Genomic DNA, 24,382 nt, shown 5'->3' on the forward strand with positions numbered 1-24,382 from the left:
TGAGCAACTCTTCTGGGATGAAATGTTCATTAGTCTTTAGCTTCCCCAAGCAGAAGCCCTCAGAGCAGTATGCTAGGACATGAATGGCTGGGGTTTTAAAAGGCTGGACTAACATACAATAACTCCTTAGGTTACTTGGCTTCTACAGAGCAAAAGCCACAAATGAAGACAGAGAAAATACTGTCTGTTCCGACCACAGATAACTACAGTAATATAAAGAATAGAGAGAATGTGTAGTTGAAGAGGATGAACAAGCAAAGAAAACTGACAACATTCACATAGTTTTAGATTTTATTTTCATAATTATCTTCCTTCAGAAGCAATCATCTAATTTCCATTAATGACATTAATATTTTATTCACCAAAAAGCTGAAAAAATATGATAATGCAGATTCCATACACAAATACAATACTCTGTATATTTACAAACTCAATATATTAAATGCTCTGTTGTCTGGCTTTACTCACTATGGACAGCACTAAACGCTAGGTGATTGTGAGCATACTCATGCAGACTTTCACTTTCACGGGGACGGGCTAGAGTTCTGCTTGCAGTAAAGACTACGATTTCCATTTCTAAGCTCACAAGAACAAAGACTTAATGCAAGTAGAAAAATAAAATGTATACATGAGGAACAAATGCTCCTTCTGAGACAGCACACAGAATAACCCTGACAGAAAACACTGAGCTCCACACCCTGCATGCTGGCTCCTACTGGAGGTGGCGGGAGGCACACACTGTCTAAATACCTCTGCTCTTGAAAACCCAGCTCACTGCTGCTCCCCAATGCACTGATAATTGCTTTTGTGTTTATGGGTGTATACGAGTAAAATTGAACTCCTACAAGGTTTTATTGAATAACCTGGGCCATAAAACAGTCTAAGGTAACTTTTGAGTACTGCCACATATATTTTAAAAGTCTGCTAATTAACTCAAACCAGCACCAATATTTCTGGTCAGATCTAAAGGTAAATACAATATTGATCTTGGAAACACCAATCTCCTTCTTAAATAAAAACTCAGAAGACAGCTTTATTCATAATCTCAATGCAATTAAAGAGAATGAGCTGGTGACCTGAAGAACTATGCAGGTAACTTAGGGGGAAGCATAAACTTATATTAGTGTTTGGTATCAGACCTGCAGTCTGTGCAGGGATTGTTCAGTGACATCCAGCCACTCAAGTACACCTGGCAGATGCTAGTCTGTAGGAGCACTTCCACAACACTGGGACCAGCACCAGAACAACACTTTACCTAAAGACCAAGCATACTTTACCCATGGTGGAGCATGGCGACAGCCCTATTCCGGTCAGCACCACTTCCTAGCACACACTGCTGCTGCTTGTAACCTCGTCAGTTCACGAATCATGAATGGGTCTTAGCCATATAGGGCAAAAAGAGAAATGCTTCAAAACTAACTTTTCGGAAATAGCCACGGGAGATCTACGAGGTAGGAAAGAGGTAACCCCGCCCCAAAGGTATGTCTTTGAAAACCACTGTTTTCCCTCTGGGCTAATATTTTTTGTAGTATCTAGCACAACTCACGTTAAAGTATTAACTCCAAACCAAAATTATTTTGAAGGTAAGAAGTGCATGCATACTAGATTGGCAGGGACATTACCTGTCATTCTAGATGAATATAAATGGTCTTACCTAGTCCCATTTTGGTCAAGAGCCAAGTAGGCTTGAACAGTCATAGTTTTTGTTGTTAAGAAACAAGAAATAGCACTACTTCAGGGAGGGCTGAGGACATTTACAACAGCGCTTTAATAAGTTTCCTTCCGTACTCTACAGTCACATGTAGGAGCTATTAAGCTAAATAAATAAAGCTTTTGTCCCAGTGTGAATCTGAAAAGACTCAGTAATTTGAATGTATCTGATATGATGACAACTTGAGACGAGGCCTCCCTCCACTGAAGTGTGCTGCTCACGTACGTTTTACATCCCTGGAAGGAGTCCCCGGGTTCCCCTCCTGTGTTCTTGTTCTGCTTCTTCATGGTCTATGATGCGTCCACGACGGCAGCAAGGCTGGGGACAATGCAAGTGAGCAGGCAGGATGGAAGAGCGGACGGTGCCATTTCTAGGTCACTGAGCAGCACATTTGATCTGGGCCTGATACTCCACACGCATGTAAACAGCCTGGGAGGGTGACATGTCACCCTCTGTGATCATCAATGGTCACATCAATGGTGTAACCATGCGCCATCTCCACAGTCAGACATCTAGTCAGACTAGATGATGACTCTGGGAGGAGCGTCTGCTGAGGACCTGCTGTCTGCCTCTCTTTTTAGCATTGTTGACACTCTTAGCCAGGACATGTGTGGGCACCAAGTGACAACATGGAAAGATGGTGGAAAGAGACAGACCAGTTTGAAATGATTATTTTTACCAAAATCCCAGAATGCTGAGAAGTAACATTAAATAAAATGCAAAGAAACCTACCTAACAATAAATTACAGGAACCCCAGAGAAAAGACTGAGTACACCTATTTCCTGCTTTGCTTATGATATAATTTTTCTGGAATTTGACCTATACATTTAAAATCAATTATTAAAATATGACAGTGTTTTCTGCTTACAATGGAAAGGAAAGAACGCTTCACAGGTAGTAGATACAATGGCTGGTTTGGGGAAATGGCAAACTATAACTTCATATATATTAACATTCGACATCAGAATTTCAGTGAAGCAGAGACGCCCACAAAATGAGTCCTAACCCCATGAGGATGGCTTGTCAGCACTCCCATCTGCTCATCAAGGTAGGCAGGTACTAGCACAGGCCTCCTGAGTACTCGTCTTCCTCCTCTTCAGCGGCTGCGCTGGCAGCACCATCAGGCTTGCCCTGGGGTGTTGCTGGGGATTTTTTCTTGATTCCTCCTCCTGGGACCACCAAGCTTAGGCCCAGCTTAGCATACTGTCAACAATAAAACATGTTATGAAGGCTGGAGAAGCAGAATCCTGATACATAGCATGTTAACATCAGTTAACCATAAATACAGTGGGGGTTAGGGGAGGGCTGGAAAGATGGCTCAGTGGTTAGAAGGACTTGCTTCCTTTGCAGGGGCTCTGAGTTCAGGACCCAAACCCACAGAGTGACTCACAACCTCCTGCAACTCCAGCCCCAGGAGACCCCACTCTCCTCTGACTTCCATGTGGTGCACATGCATTCAGGCAAATAGTCATAATACACAAAATAAAAATAAAGCTTTCAGAGAAAGAGAAGTACGTGCAGTGCACATAAGGTCAGCAAGATGGCTCAGTAGTTAAAAGTGTTTGCCACACTAGCTTGCCAACCTGAATTCAACCCCAGAACCCATGGAAGGATAGAAGGATGGAAGGAAAAGCAGCTCCACAAAGCTGTGCTACCTCCACATGTACTGTGACACTTCAAGCATGCACAGTTACACATAAAAGTTTTAAATGACCCAAACCTAATCATCCATCCTCATGAGAGAAATGCCCTGGCATCAGACCATGATGTGACCCGTTGACAGCTATGGATGTATCAATTATGTACCTAACTTGGGAACTGGAGATACTATGGACATATTCAATTAGTCATGCTTCTAGGGGTTATGAAGAAAAACATGTACTCAGTAAGTGAGAGTGTAAACTAGGGACAAATTAAATTAAAAAATATATACAAACTTTGGAGCCAAGAGAACTTAATTAGTAAAGGCTGTGGTTTCCAAGCATGAGGAACCCCGAGTTAACAAGATGGGCACGGAACTGTGGAAACGGCTAAGCTGGTCAAGTTTCTGCCATATAACCAAAGAGACCTGACCTCAATCCCAGCACCACGTAAAATGCAAACATAGTGACAAAAGCCTGTACTCGCAGCATGTGGGGGCAGCGACTGGAGGGTCCCAAGGCAGGTCAGCCAGCCAGCTGGCCACATCAGTGAGCTCCAAGCAGTGGACAGCACTGAGGAAGACAGTGTATATACTAGGATACACACACACACACACACACACACACACACACACACACACACACCTTGTACATTTGTACTCTCTCACGGTACTCATGGGGCTGAAGCAGGAAGACTGTAAGTTCAAGGCCAGGTAGCCCTATACAGCAGGAAGACCTTCTCTCAAAAAGAAAGAATGTGTAAGAATTTACCTAGAATAAACAATATGTATTTTTCTCTACCTCAATAAGAAAATTTAAGGTCTTAAATTAATTTGGCAGTGTGACAGAACTATAAAATCATGTGATCAAACACACAGAAGGAAAAGGAGAAGCAACGCGTGGCTCACTCGACTGAGGCCTTTCTCACAGGAAGACCAGAGGATGCTTCACAAAGTTAACCCTTCCATTCGACAGATAGCCTGAAGATAATTAACAACCCATCTCACACAACTCTCACAGACACAGGATGCCCACTGGCCTACGGAATTACTAAAGCTACACTTAATGGGCCTCTTAAAGGGAGAGTGCCCAATAGCAACTAGAGAAAGGCAAACCCAGAGGGCAGCAGAGCAGGGCGGTGAGCAATGAGGCTGTATTCACATTTGCACATCGCCCATGAACACGTGGGAGAGATCACATTACCTGAATGTGGGACAGTCCAATGGAATTGCTTGGCTGCTTTATGGGCGTGGTTTGGTGTGGAAAATACAGGTAGAGAGGCAGAAACCTTCCAAATCCATGGGGGAAATCACTTCAAACCCCGAAGGCCCACTTACGTCATTGTCCATGTACTTGAAAAGGGGCGAGTTGCAGACCTCGGAGACTTGGTCTTGGTCTTGCTGGTCATATCCCTCCAGGAGCTGCTCCAGTGCTGCGCAGTCCTCACTGCCGTTAAACCCGGGTATGCTACGGCAAGTACAAACCACCTCAGTTCTTCCTGAAGACTCCTTCACCAGGGTTAGCTGTCCCCAGCAAAGATCTACAGGCATCATGATTAGTACAGGGGTTGCTACTGACAACCAGTGGGCGAAGACCAAGGATGTCACTAGGAACCCTATAGTGTGGAAGGCACTCGCAGTTACAAATTACCAGTCCTCATTCATGACCCCATAGAAATGCCTGACTCGGATTTGCAACTCATCACACAGCAATTCTCCTTTTGCTGTTCAGTCAAACAGCAAAGATGACAAAGTAAGCAATCATTCAGAGGCCCTGCAGAGGACGCCCGAGTAGGAGCAGCAGTCGGAGTTCTGTTCTAAGTGTTTGCTCAGCACACACGACAGTGTGGGATCTTTCCCCAGCATTCCAAGAAAACAAACCAGCACAGAACCTGCAATGGTAGTCTTACTCTTGGAAGACCTGGGAAAGTTTCATGGCTAAAAACAAAATCTGTCCGAGTAGTAATGCTAAATGAAGGGACAGGAACGACAACGCTGGGCAGTGAGGAGAGCCGACCCTTACCTGTAGCTCTCCCTGACACACCTCTCTGCAGCCACATAGTCATTTCTGTGCAGGTGAACTAAGACCTGAGCAATTGTTTTCTGAAACGAGAGGGAAGGCTGTAATGTAAACCAGTACCTATCTCCATAGTCACCTTCTTGGAGAACTGAAAACAATGGCATTTAACTTCAGACCACTGGCTCACACACGAGAAACACACATAGTTCTATAGTAACCTCCAAAGGACACCTGGGAGGAAACACCCTAGAATACTATGTCAGATACAATTGGTGCACAGAGAACGTGGGGATTTGGGGAGACTGAAGGCAGAGCAGGCCCAAGCCTGTCTGCTCTAACCAGAACCACCTGACACTGGCGTTACCGGCCTGAGGACAGACAACCTTTTAAACCTCAAAGCCTAAGAACGCAGCCAGTGTAATTTCTTTCAAATATCTACAATTAATGTTGGAGGGAGTAAAAGCAGAGAAGAGCTGTGACTCTGCAGTCCAGCTTGGGATGTTTACATACTAGGAAACTGGACAGCAGAGGCAACGGCACTGCTTAGCTCAGGGACAGCACGGACGGCAGCCTACTGGCAACAGCTCCTCATAAGGTGCTTTATTGTGTTGGTGCTTTTTTTTGTTGTGTGTTTTACTTTTCTCAGTGATACCTGATTCTCGAGACAGGTCCTAAACGCAAAGTCCAGGCCAGTCTCACACCCACAGTCCTCTTGTTCTAGCAGGACTAGGATGACAGACATATACTGCCACGCCCACCTATTCAATGCACTCAATCACCCATGTATATTTTTTTGCCAATACATCATTAGCAACTAAGTCTTAGTTATGAAAGAAACTATTGACTGTCTACTTGAGGGGATTCAGAGTCACCCAGGAGGCAAGCTTTTCAGCAGTGTGCAGAGTATTTGAAGGACTATCCTGGTAAGGTTACTTGAGATGAGGAGGCCTGCCCACTGTGGGAGGCAGCTTTCTACGGACTTGGGTCCTGGACTGACAAGAAAAGAAAAAGAAAGAAGCACAAACAATCACAGTTTTGTGCCACGGTGGATGCAACATGATCCGCTGTCTCAAGTATACACATAGTCTCAAAATGTGACCCAAAATCAATTGCCCTGAAGCTGCTTGTCCTGGCATTTAGTTGTAGCTACAACTATTAACAGTTGTCTTCATTATAATGTTAACTTCACCTAGTAATTTGTTTCAGATATTATGCCTCAAATTTTTCAAACAGCTTACTTGTACAGCTTCTATAAAAGTATTTCTCTCCATTAAAAATAGTTCCTTTCCATTCATTTCAACAGTGTTCACTTTTATGCTATTCAACAGTTACAGTAACTGTTTAGAGGTCTTCTAACTTGAAATAATGATTCTAGCACTGAGGTCACTAAGGTGCTATAAGCTGCCTTTGTTCCTGGTTGTTCTGATGGGTAATTCTGGACTAGTTCCTATATTTCTGTGATTGTTACACTGCATATACTGCTGTAATTTTCAGGAAAAGTGTGATGTTTTAACTGCACTTGACTGTCCTGGATTCAAGCCAAAGACTATGGCTTGTTTCTGGTTGGTGGTGCTTCTGACCTCAGTTCGAATCCTCTGTTCTGATCTTTGTATCTGTCTCAGAATTTCATGGACAGGATCAGAGACTTGGTGGTTTCAGTCTTACTTCAATTCTCACTCATACTCTGTGTCTGTCCCAGGTACACACAGCCAAGATTTGTGTGGGCCACACACATAGGGTATTCCCTTCTCCCACATGCCCTGCCCTGGGATTTGCCTGTTCTCTTGGTTCCCCTTACAAGTTCTTCCAGCCAGAGACTAGGGCTGCAGCTCTATGACCAGAGCTCAACCTAAGCCAAGTGTGTGGGGGTGGGGGGTGGGGAGGGAGATGGAGAGAAGGCTCTCACCCCTGTTCCTCCAGTTTCAGGGAGGAGATCTCTTTTGGAATATTTGTCACAGTCTCTTCTTCCTACTGCCATGACTAGGGGCATTTCTTAGGGCAATGGACAAGAGGAAACAGAAACTCCCAGGAACTCAGTCTCTTGAGCTGAGGGCTTCTCCAGGCACTCAGTGCCCCCTACAGGTCACCCATGTTAATCTCCTGCCCAGAGTTTGAGGTAAGTATTTCTGGTTTTGTTGAGTAATGTTAATGTAAGAAAGGTAGGCTAGGTCTGTCATGGTCAGAAACAAAGCCATAAATTACTATGTTATAAAAGCAGATGACTATCCACAGAATCTTAGCTTAAATATTTATACTAATGTGTAATATTATGTCAAGTAAAGCCAAACTAGGCATTTTCAAAGAATACCTTATAACAAGTTGGGTAGTTCTCAATTTCCTTATAAATATTTTTTTCTTTCTGAATAGACAGTGCAGCTTCATCAAACCTAAAGACAAAAGAAAGAAACGTCAACAGGGCAGGTGTGAAGCCCTCAACAGAAGACTTCGCTGCACTACCCTATGTCACAAGACTTGAGAGGACAGGATTTTGCCAGCTGTTCCGCATCAGTGCTGCCCTTAGCTCTGCTCTATCATGCTTCTCTCAAATTCCTGACTCCCCCCAAGGCATCACATCAAAGTAAAGGAAGTGAAACGCAAAAGGAGTTTCTAAGTTTCGTAAAAAACAAACAAACAAACAAACACAAAAAACATTCATTAAGGCTTTCCTAACTATGTCAACAAATGGCTCTGTAGAATTTGCTGGAGAATTCTAGATTGCATCACCCCAGGCTTCCTCTTTCCACTTGAACGAACCTCCAGGTGCCCAACCACTCTTACTCTGTCATGTATCCTCACCCTCTTGGCTCCACTTCTGCATTCCAGGATGCTAAACCAGCCCTTTTGTAGCATTGACCTCAACATTCGCCTTTTCTACCCTCTTACATTCATTCATTCCTGGTCCATTTAATGGCAGGGTGAGTGAAAAAGACAGAAAGGACCACGCACTTCGCGAAACACTCCATCCCCCATCCCTTTTCCTTCCATCATCTTTCTGCTGCATCCAAGAAACAGACCTCACCATTAAGAACAGATGACCTTAAGGTCATTCACCTTAGGATGACATCTGTTCTTCCATTTGGAAATGAACCAAAGAATGAAGCAGGTGTAGCCATTTTAATTATCTGACAAAATATACTTCCAACCAAAACTAATTAAGAAGAGATAGGGAAGGATAGTACATACTGGTCAGAGGAGAAATCCAAGAGGATATTGCAATTCTAAACACTTAATACACCAACCATATATGGGTGCCCAAGTTCATAAAAGAAATACCACTATAGCTAAAAATCACATATAGACCCTTACCCAATGATAGTGGATGATGTCAATGCCCAGCTCTCGCCCACAGACAGGTCATCCACATGAAACCTAAGCAGAAGCACTGTACCTAGATAATGGCATACATCAAACTAGCAGAAGTCTACAGAACATCCTACCTAAACTCAAAGAATTTACTTTCTTCTCAGCAGCTCATAGAATGTTCTCTAAAAACTGACCACACTTTAGGATATACAGAAAATCTCAACAAATAAAAAACTGAAACAATATCCTACAAATCTACCATGGATTAAAGTTGTATATCAACAACAACAGAAACAGTGGAAAGCATATAATCTCATGGAAACTGAACAACTCTCTAGTGAATAAAAACTGGGTTAAGACAGAAATCAAGAAAACAATGATGAATGTAAATGAAAATACATCATACCCAAACCTATGGGCACAATTCTAATTCATAGTACTAAATATAAATACCTATATCAAAAAATTAGAGATCACATATTAATAACTTAATGATCATCTGTTAGCTCTAGAAAGCAAGAAATAATACTTAAAAAGAATAGACAGGAAGAAATAGAAAAATCAACAAGACTGATAAAGCACTAGCCAAATTAATGAAGACAGAGACAGAAGATGACATCACAACAATGCTATTCAGGAAATTCAGATAATCATGAGGACGTACTCAAACATCTCTATCACACCAAACTGGGAACGCTAAAAGAAACGGATGAATGCATGAGCTGTATGACCTACCAAAGTTAAATCGAGATGACAGAAGCAGCTGAAATACACGTAACCCCGAGTGAAATAGAAGCAGTAATTAAGAAATTTCCCAACCAAAAATATTCCAGTGGCAGTTGGATCCAGCAAAAATTCTATCAGATCTTCAAAGAATTAATGCCAATATGCAATATGAGAAATAATGCAAAATTATTCCACAAAATAGAAATTAAAGGAACATTTCTTAATTCTTTTTATGAAGCCACTGTTATCCATATACCCAAGCACACAAGGAACATTACCCCCAAAAGAAAACTATAGACCAATATACTTTATGACTACAGATGGAAAAGTTCTCAATAAAATATTTGCAAACTGAATCCAAGAACATATAGAAAAGGTTATCTACCATGATCAAGCTGGCTTCATCCCAAAGATGCAGGGATGGCTCAACATACAAATTGATAAATGTATCCACTAAGACAAAAACTGTATGATCACCTCATTAGATGAAGAAAAGGCCTTCAACAAAATCCAACATCTCCCCTGGAGAGAGTAGAGATACAAGGGACATAGCTCGACATAATAAAGATAATTTACATTAAGCCTTTGGCTATCATCAACCTAAAAGAGGAGAAACTCAAAGCATTTCCACTATAATCAGGAACAAAAGAAAGTTGTTCAATCTCTCCATACATATTTAATATACTTGCAATCTTAGCTAGAACAGGGGACACAAATAGGAAAGGAAGAAGTCAAAGAATGTTTATCTGCAGATGACAAGATAGTGTGCATAAATGACCCGAAAACTCCTCGAGGGAACTTTGACAGCAGATAAACACTTTTTAACACACAAATATCAATAGCCTTCTTATATACAAATGATAAATATATTAAGCAAGAAATAAGGGAAACAGGATCTCTCACTACATACACATGCACGCGCGCGCGCGCACACACACACATACACACATACACACACACACACACACACACACACACACACACACACACACACACACAAAATACTTTGGGCCAACTGTAACCAAGCAAGTGAAAGACTTGTATAATAAAAACCTTAAGATATTGAAGGAAGAAACTGAAGACACCAGAAGATAGACAGGCCTCCCATGCTCACATATCAATAAGATTAATTTTATGATAACAGCCATCCTACCAAAAGCAAACAACAGAATTGAAATCCCCAACAAAATTCTACCACAATTCTTCAGAGAAACTAAAAGAACCATCTGTAACTTAGCCCTGAAACACAATAAATATAGGACAGCTAAAAGCAATCCTGAATAATAAAAGCACTGCTAGAGTTATCACCATTATAAATCTCTAATTGTGCTGTAGATTTACTGTAATAAAAACAGCATGGTATTGACATAAAAACAGACATGATGACTGATAGAATCAAATCGAAGCCCCAGACATAAGTCCATACACCTATAGATATTTAATCCACAGAAATCGAAACTACACACTGGAAAAGACAGCATCTCCAACAGATGGTCCTGGTCACACTGGATGGCTGCATGTAGAAGACTCCAAGGAAACTGTCTTTCAGACACAACAGAACAAGCTCACAGAGACTGTGGCAGCATACATTAGACCGACACAGGTTCAAGCCAGACAGGGTCCCAGCACCGAGAGGGGTCAGTGGATATCTGCCAAGAAGCTACCTGCAATAGACACCCACTGGCAGAGGGAAAATCAGTTTTCTCCCGTGGCGCATCACTGGGTCTATCAACTATACTTCAGGGCAGGCCCCAGGCTCAGAAGTAGTTTTGTTTTGTTTTGGCTTTTTTTTGTCTTGTTGTTTTTTTGGCTTTGTTTTTGTATGAAAGGAAGAATAAGAGAAAAACTATAAAGATGGGCAGAGTTAGAGAGGTTCTGTGAGTAGTTGTAAGAGAGGAAAATGATCAAAATATATTGTATAAACACTTAAATACAAATATATACATTTATATACATATACACATATATCGTAAAAATCCCAGTTAACGATATAACTCAAGTATCAAAAGCTGTTGTTCACAGGTATTTAGGATGCTTTTATCACTTATTCTAAGAGAAAACCATAACAGCATGCAATGACAGGTCAAGATGACTCACTGTTCTTTCATGATAGAAAAGCAGGTTTTAATTTCATGGACCTACTCCTTAGAGGATGATCATTTTCTCACTGTTGTCCAAATGTAGACAAATAAGTTATATCCACGCTTATTTACAAATTCCAAACGTAGACTCAAACACCCATGGATCTACAGGCCTCCAGCTCCCAAGCCATACCTCCGTCCTCGTACCAGCAGTCTGGAGGCCTTTCCTAGGAGTTCAACTGCCTGTCGGAGGCGCTCCTCATTCTGGAGGAACAGAAGAAAAGGGAGTGTCAGTACAGTTAATGTGGAACTCTTACATCCAATACCACAAAGCAATGGCCACGGATGGTAGCAGCACAGCTTCTAGCCCATTCGTTAACCTCTAGAGCAGCGGTTCTCCACCTTCCTAATGCTGCAACCCTTGAATACAGTCTCTCATGTTGAGGTGACCCCCAACCACAAAATTATTTTCATTGGTATTTCTTAATTATAATTTTGCTACTGTTATGAATGAAGTGCAACATAAATATATGTATTTTTCAATGGACTCAGGTGACTCCTGTGAAAAGAATAGAATTGGGCTGTGGATATAGAGAACTTTAAAAAGCATCCACTGCATTCTTCTGTTCCCATATATTATGGGTAAAAATATTCTGCATAAGTAAAGAAACAAGGGAAATTGTAACTTACCTCAAACACACTCGCAGTCTGCTGATACAACTGTACAGCCTTCTCTGGATCTACGTTTTCTATGAGCCTGAGTTAGACAGAGAACACAGCTGTGTGAGAATTAAGAAACTTGTTTCTCAAGGACTTTACCAAGACAAAGAGGAGGCCTGTGCAAAGCCAGTGCACCCACCAACTGCCACATGCACTCACTTTCCAGCTCGCTCCAAGGCCATGGCTGCAGTATCAGGGGTGCCGTTCTCCAGGTACATCACACTGGCTTTCTCCATCAGCTGCACGGCCTCAGGCAGCTTCTGCATCTCCTACAAGAAACACATGCAGCACAGACCAGAAAATGTCTCAACTTAAGAAATTGAAAATTCAATGATTTTACCTATACCCTTTTTTTTTTTTTTTTTTTGAGACAGGGTCTTACATTAGTTCAAGATCACTTGGAACCCACTAGACAAAACTAGCCTGACACTCAGAGCAATCCTCCTGTCTTAGCCTCACATGTACTGGAGTTTTTAGGCGTGAGCCACCATGACCAGCTTATCTCACTTTTCTAATACTGTCAGAAACATTAAATGGCAACAAACATACTAAAATGACTTCACAGTTATACCATAAGTCTGAGGCTAATTGAACAACACCACCACAAAGTTTCTAAATCACATGCTTTTACAAAAGCTCTGTTCATGCCTTCCTTAAAAAAATTACCATAAGCTACAGTTACAGCAGGCTTCAGACCCAGGTTACAATAAGAAGCTAGGGCCAAGGCAGAGCTGTCTCTAGAGAGGATGTGTCACCTCCTAAAGCTAGCCACATCTCTCCACTCCCTTGTATGTCTGGTCTATTTCACTCACTCTGACTTACTAGGGGCTTGGAGATCTCTTCTGGGCTGATCACAACCGACAGAATCAATTCTGTGTCTCACTAGTACTATGTGAGTCTCAAGATCTTGAGATCCTAGATTTTCCAAATCAAAAACTAAAGCAATTTTAATGAAAGACCTGAAAAAGGAAACCATTGGTGAGCTAGCTGCAAAGGTGCAGGGACTCTCATCTATAGGTAACTTCCTGTATTTCTACATAAGGCCCACAATGGCCTCTCAGGGCCTACTCTCAGATCTAAAAGTCAGTACCCCACCAAGCTGAGAATGTGTTAGCCTGCTTCTAGTAAACTGCCAGCCTCACTCCTACCCATGCCAAAACAACACTTAAAAAACATTTTTAGCTGTGGAGATGAGGCATAGACTGAAAGATACTACATAAAGTTGCTATGTTTAGTCACATGCGATGAAATACCCCTGAACTTTAGCAGGAAAGAATTAAAAAAATAGCAAAATGAAATGAAATAAAACAAAAAAAACAAAAGTTCAATTAAAGAACCCAAGGGCTTAGAACAGTATACACTGAAAGGTATTTGAGGAAACAGACAGGATAAAGCTAACAGATCTACCCCTTTCTGTAACTTACCTACCGACTTACTAATGAGAAGGCATACCTTTATATGGCAGTGGGGAGAGGAAAGAACAGGACAGAGTAGGTGCCATCTGAGATATAGACCTGAAAGTCAACAACTAAAAGCCCAACACATGTGTGCTTGCACTCTTGGCTCTGGGGGGCTAGAGACAGGTGCAGACCAGGAACTCTTGGTGAGCCAGTCTAGCCTAATCAGCAAGTACCAGATCAGAGACGTTGTCTTTAAAAAATCAAGGTGGACGGCCCTTCTGGTCAGCCTTGGGTTGAGCTCTGGCTAACACAGCAGCCAGATGCATGTGTGCACGTGTACATGAGTGAATGTGCACACATGTGTACACACACACATACACATCTCACTACAAGATGGAAACCCCTAACCTGCTATTAAGAAGCATAAATGTGGTATATCAGTCAATATTCTATCATTCCACTGAAAAGGAACACGGTAAAGCAGCACTAGCTCATCTGTAACCCTACTGACTCCAGCCTGATATATATAAAACCAAATAAGTAATAAAGAAAATTTTCCTTTCCATAACCAACAAGTAACTTAAACAAACATATCATCATAAATTTCTACCACATCCAGATGCCCTCAAGTTCTCAGATGTAGGAAACCTCATGCGGCTCTCTTCAGCAGCAGCCTCTGTGCTGGCTGCAGAGCCCAGAGCCTTGCTCTTCCCAGCCCCCTATACTACACTTCCCTCTCACATGGAGCTTCAGTACTCCCTCCTGACTGCCACAGGATGCTCACTGTGGTCCAGTTAGTGGTACCCTGGGCAGGACGCCTCAACCTAGCCTTCACATCCACTCCCACAACCCTCGCCCCTCTTGCTTTAGTGAAGAAACCTGTCAACTGCAACATGAACTCTACCTTGACAGCGTGCTTATTCACTTTACCTCCGCAGCTGTTCTGACACAGTGTTACTAACCTTCAACATCATGCCAGCTTGCTCATAAGCTCTGCAAAGAGAATACAATTTCTCTGATGAGACCTTAATGAAGGAAGAGGGAAAAGCCTTCTGGTGAAGATGGCAGGCAGGGAAGTGACTGACAGAAGGGACATCAAGTACACTGTGTCACTCCAGGTCCACTCTGCCACACTGTAGTTTCACACTTTTTATTTTATTTATTTATTTATTTATTTATTTATTTATTTATTTATTTATTGTTTAAGCAATGATCTTAGGAGCACCAAACATTAGCAAAATAAAGTCGGTCTCAGAAAGGTTAGAAAGGAACAGAAGTCTAAGTTTTAAGATAAATCAATCCTCCATAAGAAAAGAAAGCTCCCTTCTCTTCTCCAGTACAGGAAAACAAGGGACTTCCAAGTCACCTGTGTTTTCATAAGCAAAATACTATGCAGAATTTAATTTAAAACTCTTTTTTATAATTAGGAGACATGTGGCCTTTAAAGTTCAGTTTATGACGAAAGCAAATGAAAATAATTATTTTAATTAAATTTATAAATTTAATAATTTATATTTAGAATGAGTATTTAAAAATGCATAGCCTAGTGTAAAACCCCAAGTTTCAAGACATCTGCAAACACGTAAGAAGGGTGAACTATTACTTACTTGGCAGCATGAAAAAGACTGAACAGACATGACAATGTCAGCATTAAGGAAAAGAAGAAGTCAATGGTCTCTGGAGATCACTTTCTAAACACTAGGCACTGGCCCTTCTGCTTTCAAAGGACAGAGCCATGATACCCGGTGCTCCTACAGCCAAGACGCCGAGCAACCACGTGCAGCACTTTAAACTGCTGTCAGCAACAGGATGAAGTATAAGACTGAAACACTATGATTTTCATGTGTGATAAAACAGACATTTATAAATGAGGGCCTTTAAGATACACCAAAAACATGTCTTTCTAGAATGCTTATAAATCTTCAAATACGTAAGCAAGACTAATTTTTTTCCAAAGCAGTTCATGCATTTCAATAGCTAGCTATCCTTTCCCTTTTTCAGCACAGGTCTGGAAACCTCCCTCGCTTCATCTCAAGTCAAATCCCTGTCAACCCAGAAGCAAACAGGCAAGCACGGGCATTCACACCAAATGTGCTCACTGGATATTCCCTTGGCTTTAAAGCACATGCACTGTTCATCCTTTCCAACTGAAAAGCACTTTCCTTCAAACATTAGCAAAATAAAGTCGGTCTCAGAAAGGTTAGAAAGGAACATTTGTAACAGGAAAAAGGTGTTCTCAAAACCTTCTAGTTGTCCCATTTCTTTTTAAAGCTAAAAAAGATACGCCCTGTTATTTTCATGGGCAACAGCTTCCCGTAGGCAGGCATCTTTGGCTTGCTCAAATTGTTTGGCATTTTTAAAAGCAACAGCTGAAACAGAAAAAGAAAAAAACATAGATGTTCTATTTCCATCATTAACAGCCCTAAAATCAGTATCCAAATCAGTATTTTGTGTGAGACATTACAAAATACACTGATTTCAGATAGGGAGTTTCATAATGGTGTGAAATATTACTTTTAACTAAAGCAAATCACAATCTTTCTAAGCACATTTTTAAAAGCCTGTGAAAGTTTTAATTGATTTTTAGCAACATATTGGTGTAGTGTCCATTGAACACCAGAAGCCCCCTTTAGCACCTACTCCCAAATAGCTGGGGTCTCTAGTCACCTAAGAAAGCCCCTCATTCCCTAGCTCTTCCCGCCCAGCCCCCTGCATTACTGACACCCAGAAGCCCAGCCAACATACTAGCCTTGTAATCAATCTCCCCTCTGGCAATATCTAAGCACCAAGTCATTTTTGAACACAAAGCTTTTCTGTGTAGTTATCGACACTGCTCAGAGAGCTAGCCTACACTGCAGGCTGTTTTACAAGGAGGGCTCACAGGGGTGAAACAACCAGGATGGCACTGAGAAACAACAGAAACACTTGGAAAATCCACCAAAGGTGGATTATGAAAAAGTAAAATGCATACTGATTTAAGAAGAGCGCAGTCTTCTGTCTGTTTTGGCATTCTGAGTCGCGTCTCCACCATACATGCAGTCTCCACTGCCTGGGAACTGAACGACACAGTACAGACTGACCTCTGACTTGAGCAGATGCTCCTGCCTCAGTCTCCCTTCTAGATAAAGTGTTCTCAACTATTACCTCTTACAACCACTCTCAAAGAACTCTTTAATGAAGTGTTGAAAACAAACAAAATACTACAATTATTCCTGTTCCTGCCTAACTAGTTGTTTTTAATAAGTTCTATCACATGGCTCTATCCTGCATGCACTCACAAGAAAAATAAACAACGGGCACTTTAATAGGAAACTTGATTCAGAATATTTATTTCTGGAAGCAGCTCATGGTCCTGGAGGCATAAAGCAAAGTTGTTAAATTTCCTATGCTTGAGAAACATGTCTTTGGTTTTAAGTGACCGTGTGTAAAGTATAATCCAAAATCCATATAAAGCTCAATTTTAAGAAAATTTATCTTTATCTTTAAATACAAAATACAAGGAATTTGCATAATGCATGCCACGAGTTTACCCAGTATTTAAATGCAGGGCTAAAGGCTCTTGTTTTCCTTTAGAATAAGAAACAACGCCTCTGTGTATAATGGTAGCTTCTCAGTTATTTTCTTTGGAGACAAACTGAAACTAAAATTTGTTGAAAAGTGCTTGCTCTAGGTGATCTCTAAGCCAGGCCTATGAACACAGTCATGGATGAAAATCTGCTTGAGGAACTTCAAATCCGTGGTAGTTTAAAATTTTTATTGTGTATGCACAGGGAGGTCAGAGACAAGCTGCAGAAGTCAGATCCCTCAGTCTATCGTGGGGATCCAGGGCATCAAACTCAGGTCGTCAGACTTGGCAGCAAGCTCCTTCACGTTAAGCCATCTCTCCAGCCTCAAAATTATGTTTTATTACTTTATACCCCAAATAATAGCAGATATTCAGAGCTATCATATCATTCCTTAACAAAACACTAAACTTTTAACAAATTCCCTATGTTGCATATTTTAAGATATTTTATACTTATAGAAGGTAAATTTACTAAGATGTGTATACGGCTTAAAATCCTTTGTGAACATTTAATAATGTGTCTCCAAATGAAGCTCATAAATGTTAATGTGGGAAAAAACAAGATTTATAGATCTCCTTCAAGGAGACTAGTTTTAGAAATGAAAGAAAACTGTTTAGTCAACAGCAGAAAGTCTAAGACAGAAATAATACCTATGAATGTGCTAACTGTTGGACAGCTGACACTACCCCATGTCTGCTGTTAAGAGAATGGACCAGGACCTGACTCAATACTGGCTGTATCTGAAGGGTAAGTGTGGAAACATGCAAAGCCTGCAGTTGTTCTGCTCGGCGTCTCTGTTATAACTAGTGAAGTCTATCAGGAAGCGTTGGAATTACTATGCTAAGACAAAGTTACCAGATTCAGTTAGCAACACACACAGCAGCAGTCACAAATACCTGCTTTTCCATATTCAGAAGCAGCGCTGTCATAATCCGGCTTCCACTTCAAAAAACCAGTTTTCAGGCTAAAATGAGAAAGAAGGACATTTCTTATTCAAAATCATAGCATCAGCTACAGGGCCCTCACCTTCTCAACTCTCTTTGGACACATTCACAATAAGTGCACCATTGCTTCTTCCTCCATCCCTGCCCCCACATGAATGCTCCTTCTTCTGAAATATCTACATACCATCCAAACAGAACATGCATGGTCCCCAGACCAGAAGCATCAATACTGTCTAAAAATTTGTTAGAAATGTACAATGACCCTACCCTAGATCTACAGAACCAGAAACTCTCTGAGTTTTAACAAGCAGATAAAGTGTGCTTTAACAAGCTTGAGAACCTAGAAGTACACCATACTTTGCAGCTGAGACGCTACCAGAGAGAGTATAACTAAAGAGCCATGAGTCTCTGTTATGCCAAGGTCACAGGAAGCATCCCCTGAGGAGACTACAGGGACTGTGGGAACAGCACTCAGAGGAACCACCACTAAACAGGGGGGAGAAAGAGAAGTAGTGTATTAGGACACCAAAGAGATATAGTCTTCCAGAAGGCATGCTGGCTTAGAAACCAGAGCAAAGATGCCCAATGCTGTTTATCTTTCTTGCTCTTTCTGAAATATTTTGCTTTTACTTAAAAAAAAAATCAAACTCTCAGTTCAAGCTAATTCAGTAGCCATTACATTTGGCTATGCATAAAAACTGCTGAACACCATCTTATAAATTTCAACTCAATTATTGAAAGCCTGCTTACATACAACTCTGCTAACTTCCTATGAATCAGGGGCTACTCAGCTGATCGGTGCGACCCTTAGAAGTGCACCCTTCATTCTGTGACACATGCATCAACTACCCAGAGTCTAACTCCAAAGTTACTTATCCCTGTAAGACATATTGTATAGTTAGCATTTAACATACATACACATATAACAAGACTTAAATGTGTAAGCAGACTTTTCAACTACATATAATATCTAATCCACAAAATTGAGAAAATATGCAGCAAAATAAAGTTCTGACTCTTTGCCCCTTCACCAAAGCACCCATTCTGCCCTATATTAAAGTGATTATGGAAGTCTCCCCAAAACAAGACATAACATTCAATGTGCTGGAAAGATTTGTAAAACTGCAGATCAACCCCAGGCAGCTGAGCAATTAATTAGCAAGAATGAAGGCCCTATTAACTTCGGGTTCATGGCCAATCTGTTGTGGACCTTGACTGTTTTTGTCCTAGGAGTCAGTAAGAAAACTTTCCTAAGCCAGAATAGCAGTAATGAGTGACACCACCATCAGAAAACAGAGACGAATCCCACTGCCTCTCCTACACTTCCGGTCTATTTTTCCTGCCACCGCTGACTTTTTTTTTTTTTTCGAGACAGGGTTTCTCTGTGTAGCCCTGGCTGTCCTGGAACTCACTCTGTAGACCAGGCTGGCCTCAAACTCAGAAATCCACCTGCCTCTGCCTCTGCCTCTGCCTCCCAAGTGCTGGGATTAAAGGCGTGCGCCACCACCGCCCGGCCTGGCTCTTCTACTTAGAGCAACTTCACGCACCCTTCAGACCCCACCACAGCCACAAGCAAGTCCGCTCATCTATGACCCTGTCGTGACAGAAGGCCTCTCTTACCAGCCTTCTCCCAACAGAGACACCTAGGAGCCTAGTTCTCAACTCTACACACAGCTGCCCTGAGGACTTGTCAAAACTATTATGAAAGGATGCCAATCCTGGCTTCTACAGTTCCCTTAGCTCCGGTGGTCAAACTCCTCCTTTAGTTTAGTTCACTGAACGCAACTTCATTATGGCTAAGAGCGAGTGTTCTGTTCTTCTACGTTCTTTTACGTTTGCTTTCACCAGCAAAAAGAATTCTTGGGACCACCCTCTGCATTGACAGGTATCTTCCCAGCCACTGCCTGGAGGCAAGGTAGTACACCAGAAAAGGGCTTGTGAATTTCCACTGCCTAAAACTCGCTCTTTTCAGCTGAGCAGCCTTGGACAGGTCTCCAGGAAGTTTCTGGCCGCCTCGGTTCCTCTTTTGTAAATTGGGGGCTTTCTATTTGTTAAGACCTTAGTTTCTGATTCACCTAACAGTGTACTAAGAAATGTCTTACAGTCGATAATCGTTAAATATGTATGTTGTAATTCATGAAAGTGGGGGAGAGGATTAAGGAGAACTCGCAGTGTGCCTACTGCGTCCGGAACCAAATGGTGGCGAACAACCACAGGGCTAACGAAACTTAGACCTTGCCCCCAATGAATAAGGATATCTGGTCTACACCCCCGCACGGCCCCAGGATCTTTCCTTCCTAGCAGTGGCTCTCCACCGCGAGACTTCCTCCATAGTGTCACTTCTGGCTGTCATGAAGGAGACAAGGTGTCCAACCCAGAGCCCACAACGAGCAGAGGAGCCGCAAACTCTGAGGACCCGGAGCCGGGCAGACGTGGCTGTCACAGGGGCGTCTGCTGCAAATGCCGCGGCGCAGGCTGGCACGGCCGACTGCAGGAGGTTGACCCACAAGGGAAGGCACCGCCCCGAGAGCGGACAAGATCACGGCCCTCCCTCCCGATCAGCCCACGCGCACGGCTGAGGGGCGCGGGTCACCGGCCCGGCGACAACTCCACATACTATTTCTCTGCCTTGGCCAGATGCTCCAGTCCCTCGTTTATCTTCTGGGCTGCCATTGCCTCGGTCGCTTGCTGAGGCGGTGAGGCCGCTTAGATCTCAGCAAAACACCCGGAGCGTTGGCGTGGGAACACCGCAGAGGAAGCCGGGAAAAGTAGCTACGGGAAGCGAAGAGCTCAAACTTCCTGTGACAAAGCTGGCCCGGAAATGGGGGGCGGGGGGAAATGAAGGCACGGGGAGGGCGGGGCCAGGCCTCACGCAAGCGCAGTGATGCGGAGCTGGCCTGAAGGCTCTTAAACTGGTGTTATTGGGTATTGGGTATTTATAGGAGTGCGTTCTTTCGAGCGCTGGTTACTAAACCGTACAAATATTTAAGGAGCAACTAATATCAACCCTTTGCCTATTTGGCCTTGCAATTTATTACCGTTTCTCTGTACTACATCTATGATTGTATTTGCACATCATCTTTTATGATTTCCTTCTTCTGTTTTATAAGACAAGATCTCACTATGTTTCTTTCTATCGCCACTTCCTAGTGCTGGTACACTACCATAACAGATTTTATTACTAGTTCGAATTATGTATCAGTCAGTCAGTCAGTCATGAAAACAGATTGTAATCCTTGATTACTGTCAAATAATACTTCTAGTATTTCAAACTGGTTGGGAGGGGCCTTGCAATGGTCTAGTAGAGCTCTGCTGATAATCAATGGTAGTTTTGGAATTATATCGTTGATTCCTACCATGCCTATGCAGACATTCCTACCATGCCTATGCAGACTCTCAGTTTTTCATCTGTAACGATCTTTTCTTACATCCACCTCAGATAATGAGAGTCTGAATAAGTGTCTCTTAAAGGGCCACACACTATAGGCTTCCTGGCGACATCTAGTGTGTTTTGTACAGCCGTGGCATAACGATAGAACTGTGGGAGGAAGGAGTATCTTAGTGGACCCAGGCTGAGGCATCTCCCTGAATAATCACACCATAAGACAGACCTAGTGTTGTTGTTTTAAGAAGAAGTCCGACCGCAGCTCAGAACAGACCACTCCAGACCATGCGGTTCCAAGGGGGAGAAAGTTTATTCAGGGGAAAGGGCAAAGGTGGGGAGAGAAGAGAAGTAGAGGCCGGCCATGACCACGTGGAGAGAGAGGAAGGTGGGGGAGGGGACAGAGAGGAAGAGAGCAAGAGAAGAAGAGAGGGAGTAAGAGAGAGAGGAGGGGGCAAGCAGCCCCTTTTATAGTGGATCAGGCTACCTGGCGGTTGCCAGGTAACTGTGGGGAGGAGCATACCTGGCTGTTGCCAGGTAACTGTGGGGAGGAGCATACCTGGCTGTTGCCAGGTAACTGGGGATGTGGAGTTTAGACTAACATTCCACCGTTTTGGTTTAATTAAAAAGAAAAAATTAGAAAGAGGTGACTGTGAAGCAGGAATAGGGACGTCGTTGATATCTGGCTACTTCCTGCTGGCATTGGGGGCGATGTGTCTCTAGGGGAAACACAGAAGAATGGGTATGGGGGTGTTTGTCAGGTCGTAGGAGAATTGGCTGTTTCCTGCTGTCCAGGGTCCATGGAGCTATCTGAGGACAGGTCAGAAGGAGCAGGTCCAGTAGAAGCAGCTGTGTATGTGTCAGGAGATGGAGCATCTAGAGGTTGCTTCTCTGGAGTTGTTCTGGATGTGCCTGGACTTGACAAGATGTAGGGAATAAGATTAAGTACATTTGGGGAAAGAAAATTTTCCTAAGATGTACATTTGAAACCCAGAGGGATCCCACCCTTTGGAATAGGTAAGTGGGAAGTTTAGGCAGATATACTTATCCAGATGACATCTATTTGGTCCGTGAAAGGTAAATCTGAGTGGGTTTCCTGTAGTTTGTAAGTTTACAAAAGCGATAACAGCATGAGTTAATAACATAAGCAGTCTTTAAGATGAACCTTTGTTGGATCATATAGTGGCATGTTTTATTAGAGGTAGGCAAGTTTATAGGAACTCAGATATTAGGACAGTGGAGTAGCAAGAAAAGGAAATAAGAAGCATTTAATTGATGGCAACTGAGTTTAGGTAATGAGGTAACAGATAATATCTGTGAAAGCTTAGCTGTCAATGTAGTCAGAAGCCTGAAAGAGTAAACAATAATCTAGCAGTTATATATTATTTTTAAAAATGACAGAGTCCACTAGTCAACAGTTCCCATGGTCTCCATAGTTTCTTGAGCGAAGTCAGTTTGGCTTCCAAGCACAGAAGGCGCAGGGCTTTTTCTCTGTGGAGTGGATACGCGTGACATGAGAAATGACTTACCTTGGTTTAGCCAAGTCATTTGACTCACAGCATCCAGTTTAGCCCACTGCATTTGTTAGTGACCGTAACATCGCATGTAATCCAGGCTGTATCTTCTAGGTGTCCAAGTCTTCTGAAACCATCTTGGGTCAACTGTTACAGGCTTTGGGAGTTCTGTCGGCTACAAACTTAAATATACTATTAGCAGACTTCTGACAGGATTGAGAGCCATAAGGTTTGGTTGTAACTGAATAGAATTTAATAGCAGTAGTAAAAATCTATTAAGACAGGATAGGAAAGAGGTTTAAGTAGCTTTGGCGGGTACTGTAGGTAGAGAAAAGCACATTTTAGTATTAGCAAGAAAACATTTGGCTAGGAACAGAATAAGAAAGCTGGCAATAGTGGCATACGATCAAATGGCTGGAAAGCTGGGACTATGGGCCCGCAGCTGAGGGCAGAGGTCAGATCCGCTGTGGCGGTAGGGCGGGACTTCCTATTAGCAGCTGGAAGCCACTGCCCAGTGCCTTTAGCGGCTAGGGTCTGCACTCACTTTACAGGAAAGCTGGGGCTATGGGCAGAATGTAAGAAGTAGACCCAGAGCAGAGCTAAGGAACATAGGGGAAGGGAGCAAGCAGGGTCCTGGACCCGCTGCTTTTCAGGCGAACCAGCTGAGCTAAATGGTCACAGCCAGTCGCAAATGACAGAGAAGGCAAAATGGGGAAGAGGCCTGCATCAGCAGGTGGCCAACTGACCCTTGGGGGAGACACACTAGGGACTAGAGCTTGGAGCCAGTGCTCCTGCGAGAGAGAACAGTCTGTCCAGGCCCGGCCTGGGGTACTCAGCTGCGAGAAACTGTCTCAAGAGGAGAGGGGATGTGTCTCACCCAAGAGGAGTTCTAGAAGGAGGGTCAGGGAAGAAAAGGGTTAGCTCTGAGCTCAAGAAATTTTTCTTGGGACCATGAGGATGGTTACTCTGATCAGTGGCGGATGGCTAAAAAAAAACCTGAGGTTAGGAACAGACAGAACACATGGAGGGATTAGAGCGAAAGTAGATGAATGATTGGATATAGGGGACCTCTTTCCATTTACCAGACTGCTGTATGTATGTGTGAAGACCCTTTAAAATAATTGGGTCTAGGGTGCCATTAGGTGGCCATTTTAAATTATTATCTAGAGGATACCGAATCCAGACTTCATTGTAGAGATGTATCAATTTGGAAGGCCTCAATGCAGGCGTTAATTTTAGAGATCTGAGGTTTTTAAGGAGACAACCCAGTGGGGTGCCTGAGAGTGCGGCCGAAGACAATGTAGCGCCTATTGGGTGACAGGGAGGGCTTACCAAGCTATCGTATCGGCGTCCCGATAGAAAGATGGTAAGGAAT

General features: G+C 42.7%; 1 protein-coding gene across 4 annotated transcripts; it reads right to left on the reverse strand.

Annotated features, from left to right (window-relative positions):
- Positions 1–277: 277 nt before the first annotated feature.
- On the reverse strand, positions 278–20,883 carry Napg (NSF attachment protein gamma). 4 transcript variants are annotated; one of them, XM_034518164.2, is made up of 12 exons: positions 20,729–20,883; positions 18,064–18,131; positions 15,886–15,970; positions 15,209–15,226; positions 14,564–14,594; positions 12,361–12,470; positions 12,172–12,238; positions 11,675–11,745; positions 7,680–7,758; positions 5,375–5,454; positions 4,690–4,819; positions 278–2,915 (listed from the first exon to the last, which is right to left on the reverse strand). In XM_034518164.2, the coding sequence occupies exons 1-12, from the start codon at positions 20,782–20,784 to the stop codon at positions 2,772–2,774; spliced, it is 939 nt and encodes a 312-aa protein (XP_034374055.1). In that variant the 5' UTR covers positions 20,785–20,883; the 3' UTR covers positions 278–2,771. The 4 variants fall into 4 exon arrangements, with proteins under 4 accessions (XP_034374055.1, XP_076768677.1, XP_076768676.1 ...); XM_076912562.1 differs by lacking the exons at positions 18,064–18,131; positions 20,729–20,883 and having other exon boundaries at positions 15,209–15,240; XM_076912561.1 differs by lacking the exons at positions 14,564–14,594; positions 15,209–15,226; positions 15,886–15,970.
- Between the last annotated feature and the right edge of the window lie 3,499 nt (positions 20,884–24,382).

This window comes from Arvicanthis niloticus, chromosome 14 (genome assembly GCF_011762505.2).
Source record: "Arvicanthis niloticus isolate mArvNil1 chromosome 14, mArvNil1.pat.X, whole genome shotgun sequence".
Classification (NCBI taxonomy): Eukaryota; Metazoa; Chordata; class Mammalia; order Rodentia; family Muridae; genus Arvicanthis; species Arvicanthis niloticus.

Excerpts from the sequence above, each read along its gene's own strand:
- Napg (XM_034518164.2), bottom strand. The coding sequence starts at position 20,784 with ATGGCAGCCCAGAAGATAAACGAGGGACTGGAGCATCTGGCCAAGGCA. Across the intron at positions 18,132-20,728 it reads CTGGCCAAGGCAGAGAAATA|CCTGAAAACTGGTTTTTTGA; the intron begins GTATGTGGAGTT and ends TTCTCATTTTAG. Across the intron at positions 4,820-5,374 it reads TGTGTCAGGGAGAGCTACAG|CATACCCGGGTTTAACGGCA; the intron begins GTAAGGGTCGGC and ends TACTTGCCGTAG.